Source organism: Paecilomyces variotii, assembly GCF_004022145.1.
Source record: "Paecilomyces variotii strain CBS 101075 chromosome Unknown C8Q69scaffold_4, whole genome shotgun sequence".
In the NCBI taxonomy this organism is placed as follows: domain Eukaryota; kingdom Fungi; phylum Ascomycota; class Eurotiomycetes; order Eurotiales; family Thermoascaceae; genus Paecilomyces; species Paecilomyces variotii.
Window position 1 is genome coordinate 77,203 of NW_021167143.1, and position 19,082 is coordinate 96,284.

Sequence of the window (19,082 nt, forward strand, 5' to 3'; positions counted from 1 at the left end):
CACGAGTGCGCAGTGGAGTGGCACCTGGGAGCCCTCGGTTTTTCTTCCGCTGCTTGTCACAATTTCTCGAGGCGAAACGAACCGCCACCGTTGCTCAGATTGCGAGCATCTGTTGATTTTCCCTGGGGGATAGTTACTACTTTCCTTGCACCTTTAAAGGGAATCCCGTTACGCTTCTTTTGCAATTGACCTCGACCAAATTCCCCACGTGGGTTATATAATAATATACGTTGCGTCGTGTTTGTGGCGCGTCTCGCGCTGTCGAGTGCTGAAATCACGACATCCTTAGCGGATATTGGCCTTACCTCCCCAGATCTCTCTGCCACAGTCTAGCCCTGTCAACCGCGTGTCTACCAACAGGAATGGGGACTTTCTAAGCCTCTCTCTTGTCTGATCGATCACGTTTCCCAAGTCTCCGTCACGCAAAAGACGGGTCGGGGTTTTTGTTATATAGTTGAGCCCCTTCCTCTCCTAATCAGGGCTTTTTTTGGGGAACCTGTCCACAACCTTCCCGGTTGTCTCCACGATCCTGGCCTTGACGAACTCTTTTTTTATTTTTTTTTTTTGGAAAGCCAGACCTAACTCAGCGGGGAACGTTGAGGTTCACTCCTTTCGCAGCCAAGGAGACATCCCAGTCATGGCTGGTCCGAAGGCTTCAAAGGTCGGCCACGTCCTCGCAAAGGGCCTGGGCATCAAGGTCCAGTATCGAGACCCTTTGGGAGCCGGGGGAGACCCTGTTACTCGCGGTGAATCGACTTTCTCGACCGGTACAGCAGACACCTATGTCGAGCCCGAGCCAACCACGGCCGAATGGATTCGCGAACATTTTCCAACATGGCGCCAGGTCGGACACTATTTCTACAGTCTGTTCCCATTTCTGCAATGGATCACAAGGTACAACCGACAGTGGTTGTTTGGTGACCTGGTAGCCGGTATGCTTTCTCATCCTCTCATTGATATGCTCCCATAGGTATGCTGACACCTCCGTTATTAGGGATAACGGTCGGTGCTGTCGTCGTGCCCCAAGGTATGGCTTATGCTAAGCTGGCCGAGCTGCCGGTTCAATACGGCCTGTACTCCTCGTTCATGGGCGTGTTGCTCTATTGGTTCTTTGCCACCTCAAAGGACATTACCATTGGAGTAAGCGACACGATTCAATCCCTTCATTAGAGAAAAAACCTCCTAACTGTTTCTTCAGCCCGTTGCTGTCATGTCAACCCTGACCGGCGATATTGTCCTCAGAGCAAAGGCAGAACATCCGGACATCCCAGGTCACATCATTGCGTCTGCTCTGGCTATCATCGCTGGGGCCATTGTTTGTTTCATCGGTTTAATCAGATGCGGTTGGATTGTGGACTTCATCCCGTTGACGGCCATTTCGGCATTCATGACTGGATCCGCCATCAACATCATAGCTGGACAAGTTTCAACCATGCTGGGAGAAGCTAAATTCAACACGAAGGCTGCCACTTACATGGTCATCATCAACACCCTCAAGTTTCTCCCCACCTGCAAGCTAGATGCGGCGATGGGCTTGACGGCCCTGGCCATGCTTTACATCATCCGATACGCTTGTACATACGCAGCGAAGAAGAATCCTCGGCGGGCCAAGTTGTTCTTCTTCATGTCGACTATGCGGACGGTGTTCGTGATCTTGTTTTACACCATGATCAGCGCTGCAACGAACCTCCACCGCCGAAGCAACCCGGCGTTCAAGCTTCTAGGTACTGTACCTCGAGGCTTCCAGCAAGCTGGAAAGCCGGTGGTGACGACCGAGATCATCAAGATATTTGCAAACGACATCCCTGCCGCAGTGATCGTGCTGCTCATCGAACACATTGCCATCTCCAAGTCTTTCGGCCGAGTCAACAACTACACGATTGACCCGTCTCAGGAACTGGTCGCGATCGGCGTCACCAATCTGCTTGGTCCCTTTCTGGGCGCCTACCCCGCAACAGGCTCCTTCTCCAGAACGGCCATTAAATCCAAAGCCGGTGTCCGCACTCCGTTGGCTGGCTTGATCACCGCGATCGTTGTCTTACTTGCCATTTACGCTCTCCCGGCATTGTTCTTCTACATCCCTCAAGCGTCGCTCTCGGGGGTTATCATCCATGCTGTTGGCGATCTGATCACTCCGCCTAACACCGTTTATCAGTTTTGGCGGGTCTCGCCCATCGAAGCGATCATTTTCTTCATTGGTGTCATTGTTACCATCTTTTCTTCCATCGAGAACGGCATCTACACCACTATCTGTGTCTCTGTCGCTGTCCTGTTATTCCGAGTGGTGAAGGCACAGGGCCACTTCCTTGGTCGAGTGAAAATTCACTCGGTGGTGGGGGATCACTTGCTCGATCCTGACGGAAAATATGGCGCTCTCGCCGGGAGCCAGCCGCGGGAACCCCAGGATACAGACATCGCGTATCGCAACGTCTTCCTTCCGACGGATCACCAAGACGGCTCGAATCCCATGGTGGAGCCAGAACAGCCGCATCCCGGTATCTTCATCTACCGATTTACTGAAGGATTCAACTACCCCAACGCGAACCACTACACCGATTATCTCGTCGCGACGATCTTCAAGGCCACTCGGCGAACAAACCTCCAGACATATCCCAGACTGGGAGATCGGCCCTGGAATGATCCCGGACCCCGTCGCGGTAAGACGGAGGACGACCGCTCGGATCTTCCGACACTCAAAGCGATCATTCTTGATTTCTCCTCTGTGAACAACGTCGATGTCACCTCCATCCAGAACCTGATCGATGTCCGCAACCAGCTGGATATGTATGCTGCCCCGGAGCCTGTCCAGTGGCACTTTGCCCACATCAATAACCGATGGACCAAGAGAGCCCTCGCGTCAGCAGGATTTGGATACCCCACTCCCGTCCAGGACTCCGGGTTCAGACGATGGAAGCCCATCTTCAGTGTGGCGGAAATCGGAGGCAGTTCTTCAGCCGCGGCCGCGGCCGATATTGTGAATCAACAACAAGACTTGAAGGTTGAGGATGTCGAATCTGGCGTCGTTCGGCAATCTCACACTACCGAACGTGAAAGACATGGCGTTGAGGGCAGCTCAGACGGTAGCAATGACGGCGACGACCTGCGGCGGGAGCTGACCAGCAGCAAGGCCTATCACCATCGGAAGGTGGCCCTTGTGCAGGGCATCAACCGACCGCTCTTCCACATTGACTTGACGAGCGCTCTTCAAAGTGCCATTGCCAATGCTGAAGAGCTCGAAGCATATAAAAAGGGTCTCACAGAGGAATGATTTCGTGTGTAAATCCCGTCTCACCTGGCGTGGTGACGGGGAATTGAGAATTTCCTATATATATCAGGAGTCAATGACGTCCCTCGAGTCTATCTATCTATCGTTTCGCAATCGGGTTGGTTATCTGTATATAGAATCGGGGTGGTGATTTCTTTTTTTTTAAGAAGAAAAAAGGGGGATTTTTCTTCGTCCCCTCAGCTTCAAGGTTGCTTTGATGGTGGTTTGAATCTTCTTTTTTTTTGATGTTATAGATCATACCCGTGGTCATGTTCCACATGTACTTAGATTTGTTAATGGTGATTTCTTTTGATGAACTATAACGATTTCAATCTGTTTACTTGATACATGTAGCAGAGTAAAGTACAGTAGTACAGTAGTTAGCAGAAAGAAGCAGAAGCTTATAACTAATTATCATTAACCGCTAACTATCGAAAACGTTATAATTAATAATTAATTACTCATTCAAAAGACCCGATACTTCATCATGGAGAGTTTTCCTTTCATCTTAGCTGAATTTGCCACTTCCCTATTATTTATTCTATCTATCTATCTTCTTATGCCCAGATAGTGGATAGACCCCCCCCCCCCCTCCCCCTCCTTCCCCGTAAAGTAAGTAATACCATATAACTAACTAGTTCTCGCTACTACAAATAAATAAACCAGCATCTACAACATAAAAGAATCGGGCTATAAATAACTTTGTACGCGAACTATGTCTGTTCTCTCTCTCATACAGTTAAGCTTTCTAATAACATTATCGTTGTATTAGTTACATTCTGTTGCCGTTGTATGTATGTACATAATTGCGATATTCTGATGCAAAAAGAAAATAAAAAAGAAATAGAATCGAGCGTGAAAGGGGTAGAGCAAGCAAGCTGATTTAGAATCTACTTTCTGGCAATTTTATATATATATATATATATATATATATATATATATAACTTTGTTTTCTTTTGCAATGGATAATTACCTATCAAGAGAAGAAAAGAATACAATATGATACATATCGATATGTTATCGGGAAGAAAGAGAAGAAGAAGAAGAAGAAGAAAGAAAATATCAATTCCAATCCTGTCCTTCCTTCCTTCCTTCCTGCTAAATCCATATTCCATTCTCACTATTCACATCATCACACTCGACAATAAACCATTCTTTCTTTCTTTCTTTCTTTCTTTCTTTCATATCCATTTCCCCTGCTCCCCCCCACCCCCCCGGAGTGTTGATCACCTCAAAACACCACCCACCCCAGCCCACCCCAATACGAACCCACTCAACGCCTCACTGAACACACCACCACCAAACCAAACATCCCTCCACGCACCTTTCCTCCAAATCACCCTCCTCCTCCCACTCTTCTTCTCGCGCTCACCCACCCAAATCCTTCCCTTCATATCAATCCCCTCAATCTCCCCCCCACTACTACCAGGGAAGAAAGATCCCGCCGCAGCAGCAGCATTCTTACCGGATCCAAGAATAATAAGCAAGAGATGAAAGAGACCCGAGACGAAGATCGTGCCGAGGAAATAGAATATGAAGCCCTGGGCGGATTGGAGGGCGAGAATGCCTGCGCTGAGACCGAGGAGGAAGGCGGTTAGGGAGTGGAGGCTTGAGAGGATCTGTGATAATGAAGAAGGATCGAGTTAGGTTCTTGTTTTTTTTTCTTTTGCTGAAGAAGATAGACAGACAGGAAGGGAGGGAGGGAGGGATGATGAGGTTTGTTTGCTTACTCGGTAATTATGCTGGATGGATTCAGGAACGATGGGATTGATGAGGAGGGAGAGTTCTTGTTTTGTTGGTGGCATGGTTGCTGCTGTTGCGGGAATTCGACTCGAGGTAGTAATAATTGGAGCTGGTTCTTTCGTCGTAGAGTGTTTCCGCTAGTGTTGAGGGAGATTGTCTTTTCTCGTGATGTTGAAAGAGATGCCAATCGATGCGCTGAGGAAGTTCAGTCTTGATGGTTCGAGCTCGTAATGTTACTGTCTTCGAGGGTTAAAAACAGAGTTGAATGAAAAATAACAAGCCCGATCACTGAATCAACGATCTAACCAGTTTGTGACAGGCACAGTATGTCTTTTCGTGGCCTGGGGGTGAGGATATATCCGTCTAGTGTCTGATGCGCAGTGCAGGTGAGGTTCGGGGTCGAGCTCCGGAGCGCGCGGGCCACATCCGGCCGCCGCATACCTAGATGCAGCACCTTTGGTTGATACTTTGCTAGCATGCTACGAAGGGCGAAATCGAGCAGTTTACAAGATTGAAATATCCAGATAATTCTCGCAAATGGTCTATGTGCACATCCTTATTCTTAACCGTATCTTGCGCTATGAGTCCGTTAAATGAGATCGTCAACTTCTTGCTTAGATTCATGAGTCCCAGTTCGCTCGGAAAATGAAAATCACGCATCCTGAAAATTAGACTGGAGACACTGTGGTGACTCAATTACAGAGTGGAAGTAAAAGAAAAAGAAGAAGGACAGAACACAGTCATAAATAATATGCCTCCGCTGACATTCCAGCACTCTCTCGGAGATCGCTCCTGTCAGGAAGCATCCGTGGCCCTATATCATCTGAGTCGTACATGCGACCATTAAGAGCCAAAACACACCAATGGAATAGATACAAAAATTGGCCAGTTGCTCTCGGGTATGACAACAGTTGTGCCTATAACAGGGCGGTTCCAAACCGCCCACAGACGTCATTCCAAAAATTCACAGCGACTTTTCTTCTCAGCTCCTCTCAGTTACCACTTTTGGATCGTGTCGGACTGCCCAAGCAGAAACAAAGAACGACTGGGGATATATGTCGGATTATAAAGCGTGGTCCAGCTTGCCCTCCGCCTTGGCCTCCCTCACTTGCTCAAAGACCTAGATCATAAAGTAGTTAGCATTGCTGACTTGCCAGAACTGTACCGTTATCCAAGCTCACCTTCAGCATCTTGTTCCTGGCTCCAAGGGCATTTACTCCCCGCTCCTCCAGGCCTTTGTCGTCCAACTCAACCAGTTCAGTCCATTTCAGATCCTTCAGGTTGTCTGTGTACTTGTGCAGGCGCAGAGACCGGAGCCAGGCAGGAATGTCCTGCAGGAGGTTAGGGTCGGTTGGATCCTCTGGCGGCTTAGAGCTGCCGCGACGACCACGGGGAGAGCGGCCACGAGTGACCTCGGAGTGGTCCGAGAGATAGCCTTCGTGTCCAAGGCCAAACTGGCTCAGACCAAGAGCACCCAGTCCATTCGCCAGAAGGGGGTTGCTATTGGGATCATATGCGGCGAGGAAACCGTTGTTCTGTGGCGAAGTAAATCCCACAGGACCCAACGATCCCCCCTGCATGGCCAATCCAGGGGAGTTGGGACGCGAGCGCCGGCCTGCCATTGCCGCTTGCTGCTGAGCTTGCAGAGCAGCAATCTGTTGGGCGTTCAGGGCCTGGCCAGCATCATTCACCATTACCAGATTTGCTCCTGGAATGTTCGTGTGCGGGAGTCCTGGAGACAGAACTTGACCGGCATTCGAATTCTTTCCGTGGCCATCGTTAGACCGCGCACGGCGGTACTTTCGAGCATCGTCCAGAGCGATGCGGTTGTTCACAGTAGACAATGCCGCAAGCTTCATAGCGGTTGCATTAGCAACCATATCGGCCTGAGAGGCCGCACTCTGCTGCGTGTTGAAAGTGGCCGCCATCGGTGTGTTTGACATCGAAGCCCAGCTCGCGTTGCCAAGATTATACGGAGACAAGAGAGGAGGATCGGCGGAGAGATCATGCCCGGTCGAGATCTGGCCAGGGCGAGGGGAACGGAGACTCGAAGCGGGCTGGCTGAACTGACCCATTGGTTGCTGCTGACCGGAGGAAGACTTGGGGCGCGCAATTGGAGGCTGAGTTTCGGGGCCTCGCTGAGCCCATGGCGACGATGGCGGCTGGCCCAAGTTCTCGTTGTCCGGGGCGGAGATGGTGGGCGTGACAAGAGAGGTACGGTCGCCGCCAAAGACAGCACTGTTGCGGTTTGAGGTTGGCGCATTACCCGTTTGTTGAGTGAATTCCGCCTTCTTCTTTGCAATAGCCGCAGCAGCATCCGGGAACATAGCGTTGATCGTAGAGGAGTCCAGTCCTGAGTTCCGTTTGGCGCCGGGAGAAGGTGGCGGGCGACCCAGCGAGTTGCGGGAGCTGTCCACATTCAACTTGGCCATGGCATCATTCAGACGGTTCGACATGGGATCTATAAAGCTGTCAGAGTCTAGAACCAGCCAAACAATATACTCCAAGCTGCAAAACTTACCCTTTTCCCCAAAGTTGGCAGGCGACAGGACACCAGACATCGGATGGCTTTTGGCCATCTGCTGCAAAACCTGGATGAAAAAGCGAATCTGAACCTGAGTAGTCTGTTGCAGCAGGGCGTAGAGAGCAGCCGTCCTTTCCGCTTCGCTCAAGACGCGGAACCACTGTTCAATCGCACTCAGCTCATCCTTGAAGTCCTGATCTAACGTGGCGGCAGCCATCTCCTCCAGAGTTGTCTCATACTGGTCGATGTCGGCAATCCACTGTTGCGCAGCACGGTCAAGAGCGTCGTCATTGTTGCTTTGATTTTGGGATTGTTGGTTGTAGAAGACTTCCGACGAAGGACGTATGCTCCGCGAGGAAAGAGGAGACGGGAATCCCGACATGTCCGCTGAAGCTCGCAGTTGATGGGAGCCTCCCAGGTTACGAGAGGACGACGGAGGACGAAGAGAGGACTTCGAAGCGTCCGGGGTGCTGTTGCGGTTTCCGATGATGTGGCTAGCCATGGTGAAGTGCTATGGCGGCAAACGGGGCAGTCCAACCGGTGAATGTCGCAAAAAGTGGAACAATAGGTACAGTTAATAATTACTGCAAAGCTCCTGCAGCGCCTGCTGAGTTTGCGAATATTTTTTTTGTTTTTTTCGAGATATGTTCGAGTGATAATCGGACTGATTCCGGCTCCGAAAAGAGTCGTCAAGCAGGGCACAAGAAAACCCTGGCGAGAAAAGACTTCCGACAGAAGAACCCGACAGCAAACGCTCTAGGCGATAACAATTAGGGCACAGGCCAGGCCAGCGGCTGCACTCCTTGATTCGATTGCAAAGGTTGTGATCGAACCGGAAGGCATCAAAGGGTTGAGGGATAGGCGAGCGTCCAGACGGTTTTTCGGGGGGGCGTGAGAGTTGATTAAGACAGGAACGAGAGGATGACAGGACGGAGCCGTGTGTCAAACACAGAATAGCTCTCAACCCTGGAGCATCAAGGGAAAAAAAGAAACGAAACGGACAACGCGGTGGGAGAAACCGGTCTGGGGATTTGGGAGGCGGGGAGAAGAGGAAGAAGGAAAAAAGAGGACAAACAGTGGATGGAAGAGCGATGGAAGTGGATGAAGCGAGCCAGAGCGACGAGAGAGAGAGAGAGAGAGAAGAGAGAGACCGCCCGCAGAACCGCCAGAGCCAGAACCAGGCCAGAACCCCAACTTTGCCGCACAAAACACTGCTCTAGATACGGCCCTAACTGGAACAGCCTTAGTGAGCTATCTTATTTCTGTGCATCAATCCCTTTACCATAATTAATTAATCCCTCTCACTAGCGATCCCTTCGGGAGGCTTAAGCTCCTTTTTCTGCCCAGGAACTCCCTCGACACGCGCCACACCCGGTCCATCGCCGGTGGGGATGGCGCTATGAAATAATCATGAAAAGCAGATGGATCGCCTCCCATTTCACTTCCGGCAGATCTGATCAGGATCTCAACTGGTCGTGAACGCGCCTTGTCGGTGGCATGCAGGCAGATCTCAGGGTCCTGTCTGTCCAGTGCTCTCCACGCCCATACTTGGATCTTCACTCCTGCGACTCGAACTCCGTCTTGTCCCCGACCTCATCTAGATCTGTGCAGGTTTCTTACTAGGCGTCTGCTAGTCTGGCGGCTTCCTGCAGTTCTCTTCCAAAAATAGCAATCCCAACTGTGTTCTTTGACCCTTTGGGGGACGATCTATTGCTTCGTACTTGAGGGTGCCTGCAGCAAAGGCTAGTGCTCGCTGCACACTTTGGCATAGGTCCTCGAGAGACCCAATCACAGCCCTTCTCTGTATCAACAGTCAAGTTCTTGGCTTTCTAACCAACAAGACAAACTAACTACCATCTTAGCAGATAGTGGACTGAGGAGCTCAGCTCTGCCGCCAGAATGGACTATCCAGAAGGCGCCTCGCAACATGATTCTCCACAGGAGATGATGTACCCGGACATTGACGAGACCATGCAGTATCCGTGGCCGCCTAGCCAGCATGAGCATGGCCTGTCTCAGATTCCGGTAGACCCTGCTATCGATCCGAGACTGTACAGCGACCCTTTTGCTGGTAACATAGCAGATGGGTTGCAGCAGGACACGTTAAGTGACTACAGGTCGTCCCCTAGGAAACCTCGAAGACAGTCCGAAACCTTCGAGGACGGCGATTATTCATCTGAAGATCCTACGTACGACGTCTCCGAGGAAGATGAAAGCTCAACGTAAGTGTAGAACCAACTATCTAATAACTGGGATCTCAGCAGCTGACGTTGGCTAAGCGATGAGGAGATGTCTGAGGCCGACGATGTTGCGGACGAGGACTCTGACGATGAGTACGCAAGACGGCGCCGTCGCAGACGCGGTGGGCGTTTCTCTGGTCGATTTGGAGCTCGCGGAGGGAAGGGCATCAAAAGAGGGCCACGCAGGCCGCTCGAACCAAGTCCAGAATTCAAACTATTGCATTCAGAGGCGACATCAGCCTTCATTGATGGAGACTACGATCGAGCCATCCAGCTCGTGAAACAAGCTATCCAGATCAACCCGGAGATGTTTGCTGCCCATTCGCTTCTTTCTGAGATCCTCCTGGCTCAGGGCGAAAAGGACAAGGCCTTGACGGCTCTGTTCAGCGGAGCCCATACCCGTCCAAAGGACACGGGTGTATGGATGAAGGTTGCAAGGCTGATTCTGGACCGTGCTGGTGAAGACCGCCAAGCAGCCTTGAACGATGTGATCTACTGCTACAGTCGCGTTATCGAGATAGACCCGAAAAACTATAACGCCCGTTTCCAAAGAGCTGCTATCTATCGGGAACTGGGTTACAATGGCAGAGCTGCTACGGAATACGAGAGGATTCTAAAGGAGCTCCTCCCTCATAACACGAGGGCCTTGCGCCACCTTGCTGAGGTCTACATCGATCTAAATGAGATTCAAAAGGCAGTGGATCATTACGCAGAGAGCGTCCAGTACTACATGTCTCTCGATCCAGAAGAGGCCGTAGACTTTTCGTGGTCAGACGTGAACATCTATGTGGAACTATTTACCTTTTTAGGAAGACACGAGGAAGGGTTACGGACTCTGAAGTCTCTGTCGAGGTGGCTCCTAGGGCGCAAGGGTGATAAATTGTGGGAATGTTTCCAGGACGATGACCGCGAATGGGATGCACATGACTTGCCTCGCCGGATAAAGACTGAGGATTATGACCCCGATGTTTACCCTCCAGACTCATACGGACTAGGTCTTCCCTTGGAACTGCGAATAAAGATGGGGATGTTTCGACTAAGGATGGGGTCGGAACACAAAGACGAAGCGCTGGTAAGCAATGGATAGCATAATTCTAATGGAAGTCTTGAAGAAGTACTGATAAGACCTAGCATCACTTTCAGTGGCTAAATCCTGAGGACACATCCCCTGGATCCCGGCTTTACGACTACGGTGACCTCTTTCGTGAGGTCGCTGACGCACTCAAAGACGTTGGCTTGATCGAAGACGCTCTGCGCTTTTACGAACCACTACAGCAAACCGAAGAATATGCAGATATCGGATTCTTCATGGCAATGGGCGAGTGCTACATGGCCTGTGACAGGATTGAAGAAGCGGAAAATTGCTTCCTGACCGTCGCTGAACACGATCCGAAACATGTTGCTTCGCGAGTTAATCTCGCCAAACTGTATGAGAATATCGGGATGACAGAACAGGCCTTCAAATATGTGAATGAGGCAGTGTTGCTAGGACGGCAGGAGACGCGCAGTATCAGACGGAGAAAAAGACGAGATAATAGGTTGGGCCAGTTGGCAAGGGGACTCATGTCCACGCATATCGATGGGGAAACACCAACTTACAGGAGTATTGCTCCGAAGGAGGTTCCCCAAGAAGCCCCTGCCGCCCTCATGACAGCCCCTACAGCCGCTGCAGCCCGAAAGCGAATGCGGCAGGAGGATCTGGAAGGAGAAGGAACCGAACATATCCGTTTTCTCTATTCTAAAATGATGGACCTACGGCAGCAGATGAGAGAAGGCAACATGGATGCTACAGAAGATTGGCTGGATATCGCGGATGCATTGCTGTGGGAATTTCGATCCAATCGAATTTTCTACCCCATGCAGCGAAATGCGGTCTTTATGGGATATACCAGGGAAGGCCAACGAAGCGCAGGCAAGGGCAAAACGATGATGGACGAAATGAGAGAGATGGCTGGCCGTCTCCAAGAGTCACTCGGTCAGTACAGCTCTGCTTCGATCTTGCAACTCAACCAACTACGTGGGATATATGTTAACGAGCATCGCAGGAAATGTTGCGGAAGAACCTTTGCAAACGGCAATTCCTACTGATTACCATGGAATCTCATTCGACGAATGGCTCGACATATTCCTCGAGTACGCGTTGGTTGTCGCGGGGCAAGGCGAATCTGAGGAAGCATACGATACCCTCTCTGCGGCAGCAGATGCCAGTGTCTGGTATCATTCAAAACCAAGTAGCCGTCAAATACACGTCTGCTGGTTCAGTCAGTCTATCCCAGTATCATGCTTGCATGAACCGCTATGCTAACCTTACATCATAGCATGTGCCCTTAGATTGCGGGACGAAGAAACGCTCGTGAATGAAGCTCGTTGGTTTATCAAAGAGTATCAATTCGTTACCGATACTTATCGCCTATTTTCAATGCTCGGGCGAGTTTGTAGCGACCCTCATAAATCCCTCTTCCATTCTTCCCCCAGCATGAAATTCATGCTGCGGCAGGTCAAAGCCTTGGACTACAGCCTACCCCACGATCCCACAGCGTCAGTGTCTACTCCTCTCAGACGAACTAGACAATCTGTGTTTGGAGATCGCGCTGCCATCTCGCGCGACGAATTGGGCGAGACCGTTCTGCCTGAGGAGATGGACGTCGCCTTGCTCGTCCTCTACGGCCACATCCTCTACTCCGGTAACAGTTTCTACCCAGCGCTGAACTACTTCTTCCGCGCATACGCTTTGGATGATGAAAACCCAGCAGTCCTCCTCTCCATCGCTCTCTGCTACATCAACCATTCCATGAAACGCCAGTCCGAAAATCGGCACTACCTGATTATGCAGGGGCTATCATTCATGCAAGAGTACCGCCGCGTACGGGAGAAAGAAGGCACATTGATCCAAGAGCGGCAGGAAATGGAATTCAACTTTGCCCGCGTCTACCACTCTCTAGGCCTAGCACACCTCGCCGTCGAGGGCTACAAGAGAGTCCTCACAATCGGTGAGCAGATTCGATCTATGCAGGCACCGTCAAAACCCGAACACCAGCCTGAACCCTCCGAGGACCATGACGTCGCAATGGAGGACGAGGCAGAAACAAACGGAACCACAACCCCGCGTCGCCACGACCAGCCCGACCGCAAGAATATCGAGGACTTCTCAAGCGAGGCGGCAATGGCGCTACAAACGATCTACGCGCTCAGTGGCGACCTACTCGCCGCCAAGGAAGTCACTGAGAAATGGCTTGTCATATGATCTGGGCAGCGAAAATGGGAACTAAACGGAATAAGCCGCTCGAAATATGTACATATCTCTAGTCCTTTTCCAGACCTAACGCTACGGCATGACTTCTTTCTTTCTTGTGATAAAAGTACTACATTGTATATAAGGACATGGATGACCAATGACAGACGACTAACTATGAGGCAATTAGTTATAGTTACTTATGGGCGATGCAATGATCTTCGCGGGAAGAATGAAACGACGCTATAAAAATCTATTGATCAGTTTCCCCAGGCTATTCTACTTGTACCACTACTAACCCAATCAGTTCTAACTGTTAACCTGGCCCTTTCATCTTCTGTTAGTATACTCGACCTTTCTACTAACTACTATATCCCATAGCCGACACCTACCTAGGTAGGTAGGTAGGTAGTCAACTGGACTAGTTAGTTACCTAGGTAGGTAGTTAACTTTAGTTAACTTACTTCCCGAGGGATAATTACCTAAGAATAAGCGATTTCTGGAACCACCAACGTCATTTTATAAACCGTTATATACAGTAAGTAGTTACATAATTAGAAGTTTGAATGTGGGGAAGTTTCACGTTGGAAGATCCTTCGTGACTCGTCCCATATCATATATTAATTACTTACTCCCGATAAGTATATGAGAAATCTAACTCACCGAGGTAATAATATATCCCTTGGTAGATGATGGGGTTGTTCCCTGGTTAACTAGATAAGTATTACTTGCCTCCTAGGGTAATGGGGTCTGTTCCCTTCTTTTCTTTTTGGGAACCTGGAACCTTAGGTAGGTACTGATACTAATGAATAACTGTACCTGTGGGTACTATCGAGTAATATGATATATTTAACTTTCGTATATGTCTATTTACAGGAAGGATATGCATGTGCTTCTATATATACAGGCAGGACTGATGGATGATTTGTAGCCGCGGTGATCACGTGAATCTGGTGTCAGGATGCGGGGAAAGGCCCCCACGTTCTGTCGGCTCTATGAGTCTTAACAGGTCAATATGGGATGAAAGGCTAACGTGGGGAGTATTTTTCAGTTGTCCGTTTCACTCGCTCGCGGTGTCATCTCCCCCATAGATATCAGGATCGTCGAAGAAGACCGCTGATTGTCGCCTCATCTCCTCGATAACGCTGCCGCTGCTTCGTCGATGACGGAACTCTTGCTCGTGTGACGAGTCTGCTGACGAGTAATCGGGAACTTCGAGATAATGTGAGCCGCCGTCTTCATGGGGTTGGCCCCGCTCTGGCAAGGCGTGGTCAATACGTTCAACCATTGGATCCGACTCTCCCTGCTTGTTGCTTTCGAGACGCCGCGATAGCAGAGGCGAAAGATCACGGCCGCCAGTATGAGATGTCCGCAACAATCCATTCATGATCAACCTTTCGATCTTCACTCTGTTCTTGATAAACTGTATCTTGGGGAATGTGCTTTGCTGGCCGACGTGGATCATCCGAGCCAGGCGTTGCGTACTGGGATCGGAAAGGATGTTAATGAAATCAGACGCGATAACTTTGGGCCAGATAGTGACAGTGCCGCTGAATCTCTGGAGCCAAATTTCGCTCCAATCCTGACCCATAGGCCGCGGAAGCAACTCAAGATGACGTAGTACCTTGAGCCATTTGTTTAGATCAAGCTTGATATACTGTTCCGCTGCAGATCCTAGGAATCCGCCACGCCAGCCTCGTCCTTTTCGATGTGTGACTGGCCGACCAACGGTTCCCCGAGAACTGAAGAAAAATAGATTGATATGGGGGTTGACCTAAGTCGTCAGCGGAAACGCATTGCAAGATGGACGGGGTAGCAATAGACATACCTGAGAAACAATGGTGAAGTTGACGTTGAAATGCAAGTTCAATGCTTTGACCGGTATGTCGGTCCGGAGGCTTCCGTCCTTCCACTTATGGCCAAAGGAATAGGGCGCGAGACTACCATCGCGTTTCTTCATCATCAAAACCACCGGGTTCAGAATACCGGGCACAGCTGCGGAAGCGATGACCGCACTCCAGATCACACAGTCCGGCGACGTGATATGGTTCGCAAGGATCGTCGGCGAGTGAGGATCTGAAGGCACGCAGGAGACGTTCAGGATCCTGCCGGTGCGCTCGTACGCTTCCCGAAACGTCGTCGAACCTCTGCAGAACCAGCTGCATTGCCTGGCCCAATCCAAAGTGTCGAATCGGGCCCCCGTGCGCCACCAACGTCTGATCCAAGTGGTAAACCCATCATGACAAGCCCTAATTCTATGTGCCAAAGCAGGAACCAAGAGCTGTTTCAACTCCTCATCCGTCCGGGTCGCAACCAAGGCCGCCACTAGAGCACCACCAGACGTTCCTGTGATGATCTCCGGCAAGACATCATTATCCAGCAGCGCCCTCACGACACCAAAATGGTAGTATGCAAAGGTGGCACCGCCGGAAAGACATAGCGCGGTGCGGCCGAAGTTCAAATCCAGGTGGCGGAAGTGCCGATACTTCTCTTCCTGGCTCAACTGCCGGCTGTCGGAGAGCAGCTTGAGGGAAGCTTCAACTTCATCCATATACTCCTGTACCAGATCCTTCGTTCCCGAGTAGGTTTCACTATACAACCGGGGATTCTCGACGCCACAAAAGTTGTTTTTCACGCAAGCTTCCAACAGTGCACGCAGCTCCTCGATTGCCGGTACCTCGCTGGCACTGGATAGTCCGTTTTGTGCCTCTAGCAGCGCTTCTTTTCTGATCCTCTTGAGCTGTGCGACGACCTTGTTGATGGTCAAATGATCGTAGTACGCATATTCATCTTGCTTCTTCCAGTTCTCGTTGCCCAGATATGCGTCCAGAGCCCTAGCCTCCTTCAACCAGTCCTCATAGTTTGCCGTTGCATGCAGAGCCCTCCTCAACCTCTCGCGCTTGCCCGTCCATGTCACAAAGTGCTCGTACAGGTGTACATATAGTCGGGTGAGCAGATAGGAGATGCTGAGTACCGCCAGCCAACCGAACACGATGACGAGGAACGGCCACTTCAGGATGCCGTAGACGACACCTTCTCTCGTCTCATCTTTGCTTCGCTTGGGAGTCTTGCGACGACGACCCGGCTTGCGAACTCGTTGGCGGATGGGACGCCAGTCGTTGATGGCGACTAGCGACTCGGCCTCGGGGGCGTTCAGCGCCTCTTCGAATTGACGGAGGTGATCCTGCGAGATGAACTCTGTCTCATAGTCGGGGAGATTATGAGGGTCGTACTCATCATAAGGCGCAGACTTCTCTACGGAGCCCATGGCTATGCTCACCTCATCATGTATGCAGCTTGTTCAATGATAAGAATAGGTAATAATAATAGTCAGCGTGAAACCGTCGACAGGAGAAGGGAACGATGACGATGACCCTGGTGGGCCTGAGGACGACGTCAGGTGCCCACCAGCCACAGTCCGCATGGGTCTTTGAGGTTCTCCGGAGCCTCAGGCCTCAGGCCTCCAGGCGGCTCAGCTGTCAAGCCACCCCACGGGATCTGTGGCTGGTGGACCGAGCTCAACCAGGTTTAGCTCCCGAGAAACCCCGGAATCATCCGACCACGGAAGTGCCGAACGGGCCAAAACACCCCGCTGAGCCAGATAAGAAAGGACCCCGTGCCCTCTCAAGACGCTCTGGTTATCACCATGGGACGACGCTACTCTCCTCCATGGGAACTATCTATCAGGAGTACGGAGTAGTCTACTCTCCGTACAACCACTAGATAATAATAATAGCGAGCACGTTCAAGATCATCAGTGGTCTGTGCTTCTTCTGAGCATGTCATTGTCCCGTCCTCCCCACGGTGACCGGTCGCACTGGTTGTTGGTGTGTCATTGGAATCATCTGGCATCTGCATGCTTGAGAATCACCTTCCTCTAAAAGTCTTGACAACAGCCACGGAAACATCTGGAAGAAAAGAAAGCTGCCATGTCAAGAATCATGACCCTTCAACAAATCTGCATCATCATCATCATCTGTGGCAAAAAGGGACAACAAGAAATCTCATCGCGATCGACCGATCTTCAAAGCATCAAACCCCCAGTGTCTCCAAAGCAGGAAAGAAAAAAACAAAAAATGTCCGTGCCATGACGCAGAAGGGATTGAGATCCAGTATATCCATCCCCGTGGGATAACGGCTTCGTCGGTTCTCAGGGAGACTCAAGGAGACTACTGTCAAACAACGCTGGTCTGTTCAGTGGTGAAGCGAACCGCGTCGAACCCCGTGCCCTCGCAGAGTCACTAATTACTCTTTTCTCTCTCGTGCAGGAGCCGGTCCCGACGACGGACTCGTAGATCGTGTCTTTAGCTCACCATATCAGGATCGTATCGCATAATAGTCGGTAAAAAAAAAATCTTTTTGCGTGAGATGCATGCAGCGCCCGGTTCTGCAGCACTATGTACTAGTAGAGTACCATATGCCTCCTACGAGCCAACCTGACCAAGCCAAAGGCGAAAAAGTTTCAGATGTCGCCTGCAATACCTATCCAATCGAGTCGAGGGACTGTCCTTTTTGACTCCTTTCGAGGATAGGACGGTCACTTATGGTCGACAGATCGTGCTGCACTCTATCGTCAAGTGCCGGTCCGAGCTCCACGGGGCGAAAAGAAGCGTCAAATCATAGCGCCCCCTAGCCAACACGCATGGATCGTTTTTTGATGATTTTGGTACTAGCGATCGCAGCTACTACTGCTAGTCACTTGGCGAAAGTCATTGAAGCTATGAACACGACGCGGATCGCTTTTTTCTCTCTGCGCTCCCTGGAGAGGACGGGGCGATCGCTCAGAGATGCGAGGCCTGGTTATCACTACTACTATCAGGGTACTGGGGGATTCTTTCTTCTTTTTTCTTTTATCTTTTCCCCATAGACCATCTGGTAGAATGTGCTGGTATGTTGTGTAGAGCTTCAGATGGCGTCATGTCTAGGTAGTGCAACGATCAGGATGCGGCCATGATAGGCACGCGGTAGCCGCCTCTAAAACAAAATAATAATAACTACTCGGTACTCCACCGAGGTCCAAAAAGGAAATCGAAAGAGAGCAAGAGTAGTTATACTGCAAACGTAGCTTGGAGAGTACGATGCCGCCCGATTTGTGCCGATGAGCAAAAAATAGGTGATACGATAAATGTTCCGAGCCACCGTATGTCAGTTATCTCTATAGTCGCGGCTCCACTCACTCCACAGCACTTATCTCGCAGTAGTCTTAGGATAAATAATAATAATTCACAGGATCGATGGTGCATTATTCTTGCCAACGCTCGCATTGATACTGTTGCCCATGCCGGGCTTTATAACATGTTGTCTGATTGGTGTGCAGGTTTCATTGCGAACGTTGATCCCCTTGGTCCCTTTCCACGCTGAGGATAGGCAGTGGAGACTCCCAGTCACAGATCTCCGAGACCCGCTCGCTGACTGCTCCTCCACTCCAATATGGAGATCAAATCGTGCTTGGATAGAAGTCCTCGTGGCTCAAACGGTCATGTGTGCCATAACGCGACTATTGTTGTTTATTAAGATTTGAGAATATCTGTGCCAGAGCGGCATCGGTAAAGTGATAGATACCACGGAGTACTACCACGGCAGCACCTCTGCCACCTCAACTTTACTATGATGTAGATGCCGAGCTACACCGCTCTCTGCGTGGAAGCGAGCAATCACCGTCCAGAAGGAACAGCGCTTGGAGGGACCCCAAGAGGTATCCCTCGCAGAATGCAGCGAACGTCGATCAGACTTTCGGAATGGAGGGGTAACATAACGCGCAATGTTCAGAGATAATCAATCGGCTACGTCGCTTCTCTGCAGTATGCCGTCAAGCTCCTGCGCGTCAGTAGTTTGATGCGGCGAAAAAAAATTATAAAAATTTAGTTAGTAGGGAGGTGTTTGATAAGCCGTAGGATGCACCCGCCATCGTCGTCTGCATATAGGCTGTTCCTTTATCGTCTTCGCGCGGCTGATCGTTGGTTGATCTCTGTAGTGGCGAAGCACTCAACTTGTTGACACTTGGCGCACTCATCCATCACCCGCGCGGCGGGGTCTCTTCGTTCGAGGGTGTCCCGACATGACGCCAGCTCGTACCGT

At 50.6% G+C, this 19,082-nt stretch overlaps 5 protein-coding genes across 5 annotated transcripts; 2 read left to right on the forward strand and 3 right to left on the reverse strand.

The window, feature by feature from the left end:
• Positions 1–377: 377 nt before the first annotated feature.
• On the forward strand, positions 378–3,317 carry C8Q69DRAFT_223107 (sulfate transporter family-domain-containing protein). The gene is made up of 3 exons (XM_028626317.1): positions 378–932; positions 995–1,140; positions 1,199–3,317. The coding sequence occupies exons 1-3, from the start codon at positions 638–640 to the stop codon at positions 3,266–3,268; spliced, it is 2,511 nt and encodes an 836-aa protein (XP_028485569.1). The 5' UTR covers positions 378–637; the 3' UTR covers positions 3,269–3,317.
• A 1,174-nt stretch (positions 3,318–4,491) lies between these two features.
• On the reverse strand, positions 4,492–5,438 carry C8Q69DRAFT_519238 (hypothetical protein; the record flags this gene model as incomplete). Its single annotated transcript, XM_028633468.1, has 2 exons — positions 4,996–5,438; positions 4,492–4,884 (listed from the first exon to the last, which is right to left on the reverse strand). Exons 1-2 carry the CDS (start codon positions 5,068–5,070, stop codon positions 4,492–4,494), a joined length of 468 nt encoding a protein of 155 aa, XP_028485570.1. The 5' UTR covers positions 5,071–5,438.
• A 431-nt stretch (positions 5,439–5,869) lies between these two features.
• C8Q69DRAFT_223152 (SAM domain protein) lies at positions 5,870–8,323 on the reverse strand. Its single transcript, XM_028626318.1, has 3 exons — positions 7,530–8,323; positions 6,190–7,469; positions 5,870–6,128 (listed from the first exon to the last, which is right to left on the reverse strand). The coding sequence occupies exons 1-3, from the start codon at positions 8,032–8,034 to the stop codon at positions 6,072–6,074; spliced, it is 1,842 nt and encodes a 613-aa protein (XP_028485571.1). The 5' UTR covers positions 8,035–8,323; the 3' UTR covers positions 5,870–6,071.
• Positions 8,324–9,431: 1,108 nt separating this feature from the next.
• C8Q69DRAFT_486070 (RNA polymerase III transcription factor TFIIIC subunit Tfc4) lies at positions 9,432–13,016 on the forward strand (the record flags this gene model as incomplete). Its single annotated transcript, XM_028631876.1, has 5 exons — positions 9,432–9,754; positions 9,812–10,844; positions 10,904–11,747; positions 11,818–12,033; positions 12,091–13,016. The coding sequence occupies 5 exons, from the start codon at positions 9,432–9,434 to the stop codon at positions 13,014–13,016; spliced, it is 3,342 nt and encodes a 1,113-aa protein (XP_028485572.1).
• Positions 13,017–13,858: 842 nt separating this feature from the next.
• On the reverse strand, positions 13,859–16,566 carry C8Q69DRAFT_223221 (putative patatin-like phospholipase domain-containing protein). The gene is made up of 2 exons (XM_028626319.1): positions 14,833–16,566; positions 13,859–14,778 (listed from the first exon to the last, which is right to left on the reverse strand). Exons 1-2 carry the CDS (start codon positions 16,270–16,272, stop codon positions 14,065–14,067), a joined length of 2,154 nt encoding a protein of 717 aa, XP_028485573.1. The 5' UTR covers positions 16,273–16,566; the 3' UTR covers positions 13,859–14,064.
• Positions 16,567–19,082: the final 2,516 nt, after the last annotated feature.

Coding starts and splice junctions, on each gene's coding strand:
- C8Q69DRAFT_223152 (XM_028626318.1), bottom strand. CDS start 8,034: ATGGCTAGCCACATCATCGGAAACCGCAACAGCACCCCGGACGCTTCG. Junction 7,470..7,529: donor TGCCAACTTTGGGGAAAAGG/GTAAGTTTTGCA, acceptor ACAGCTTTATAG/ATCCCATGTCGAACCGTCTG. Junction 6,129..6,189: donor CCAGGAACAAGATGCTGAAG/GTGAGCTTGGAT, acceptor TTTATGATCTAG/GTCTTTGAGCAAGTGAGGGA.
- C8Q69DRAFT_223221 (XM_028626319.1), bottom strand. CDS start 16,272: ATGGGCTCCGTAGAGAAGTCTGCGCCTTATGATGAGTACGACCCTCAT. Junction 14,779..14,832: donor ACTTCACCATTGTTTCTCAG/GTATGTCTATTG, acceptor CTGACGACTTAG/GTCAACCCCCATATCAATCT.
- C8Q69DRAFT_223107 (XM_028626317.1), top strand. CDS start 638: ATGGCTGGTCCGAAGGCTTCAAAGGTCGGCCACGTCCTCGCAAAGGGC. Junction 933..994: donor GTTTGGTGACCTGGTAGCCG/GTATGCTTTCTC, acceptor CTCCGTTATTAG/GGATAACGGTCGGTGCTGTC. Junction 1,141..1,198: donor CAAAGGACATTACCATTGGA/GTAAGCGACACG, acceptor CTGTTTCTTCAG/CCCGTTGCTGTCATGTCAAC.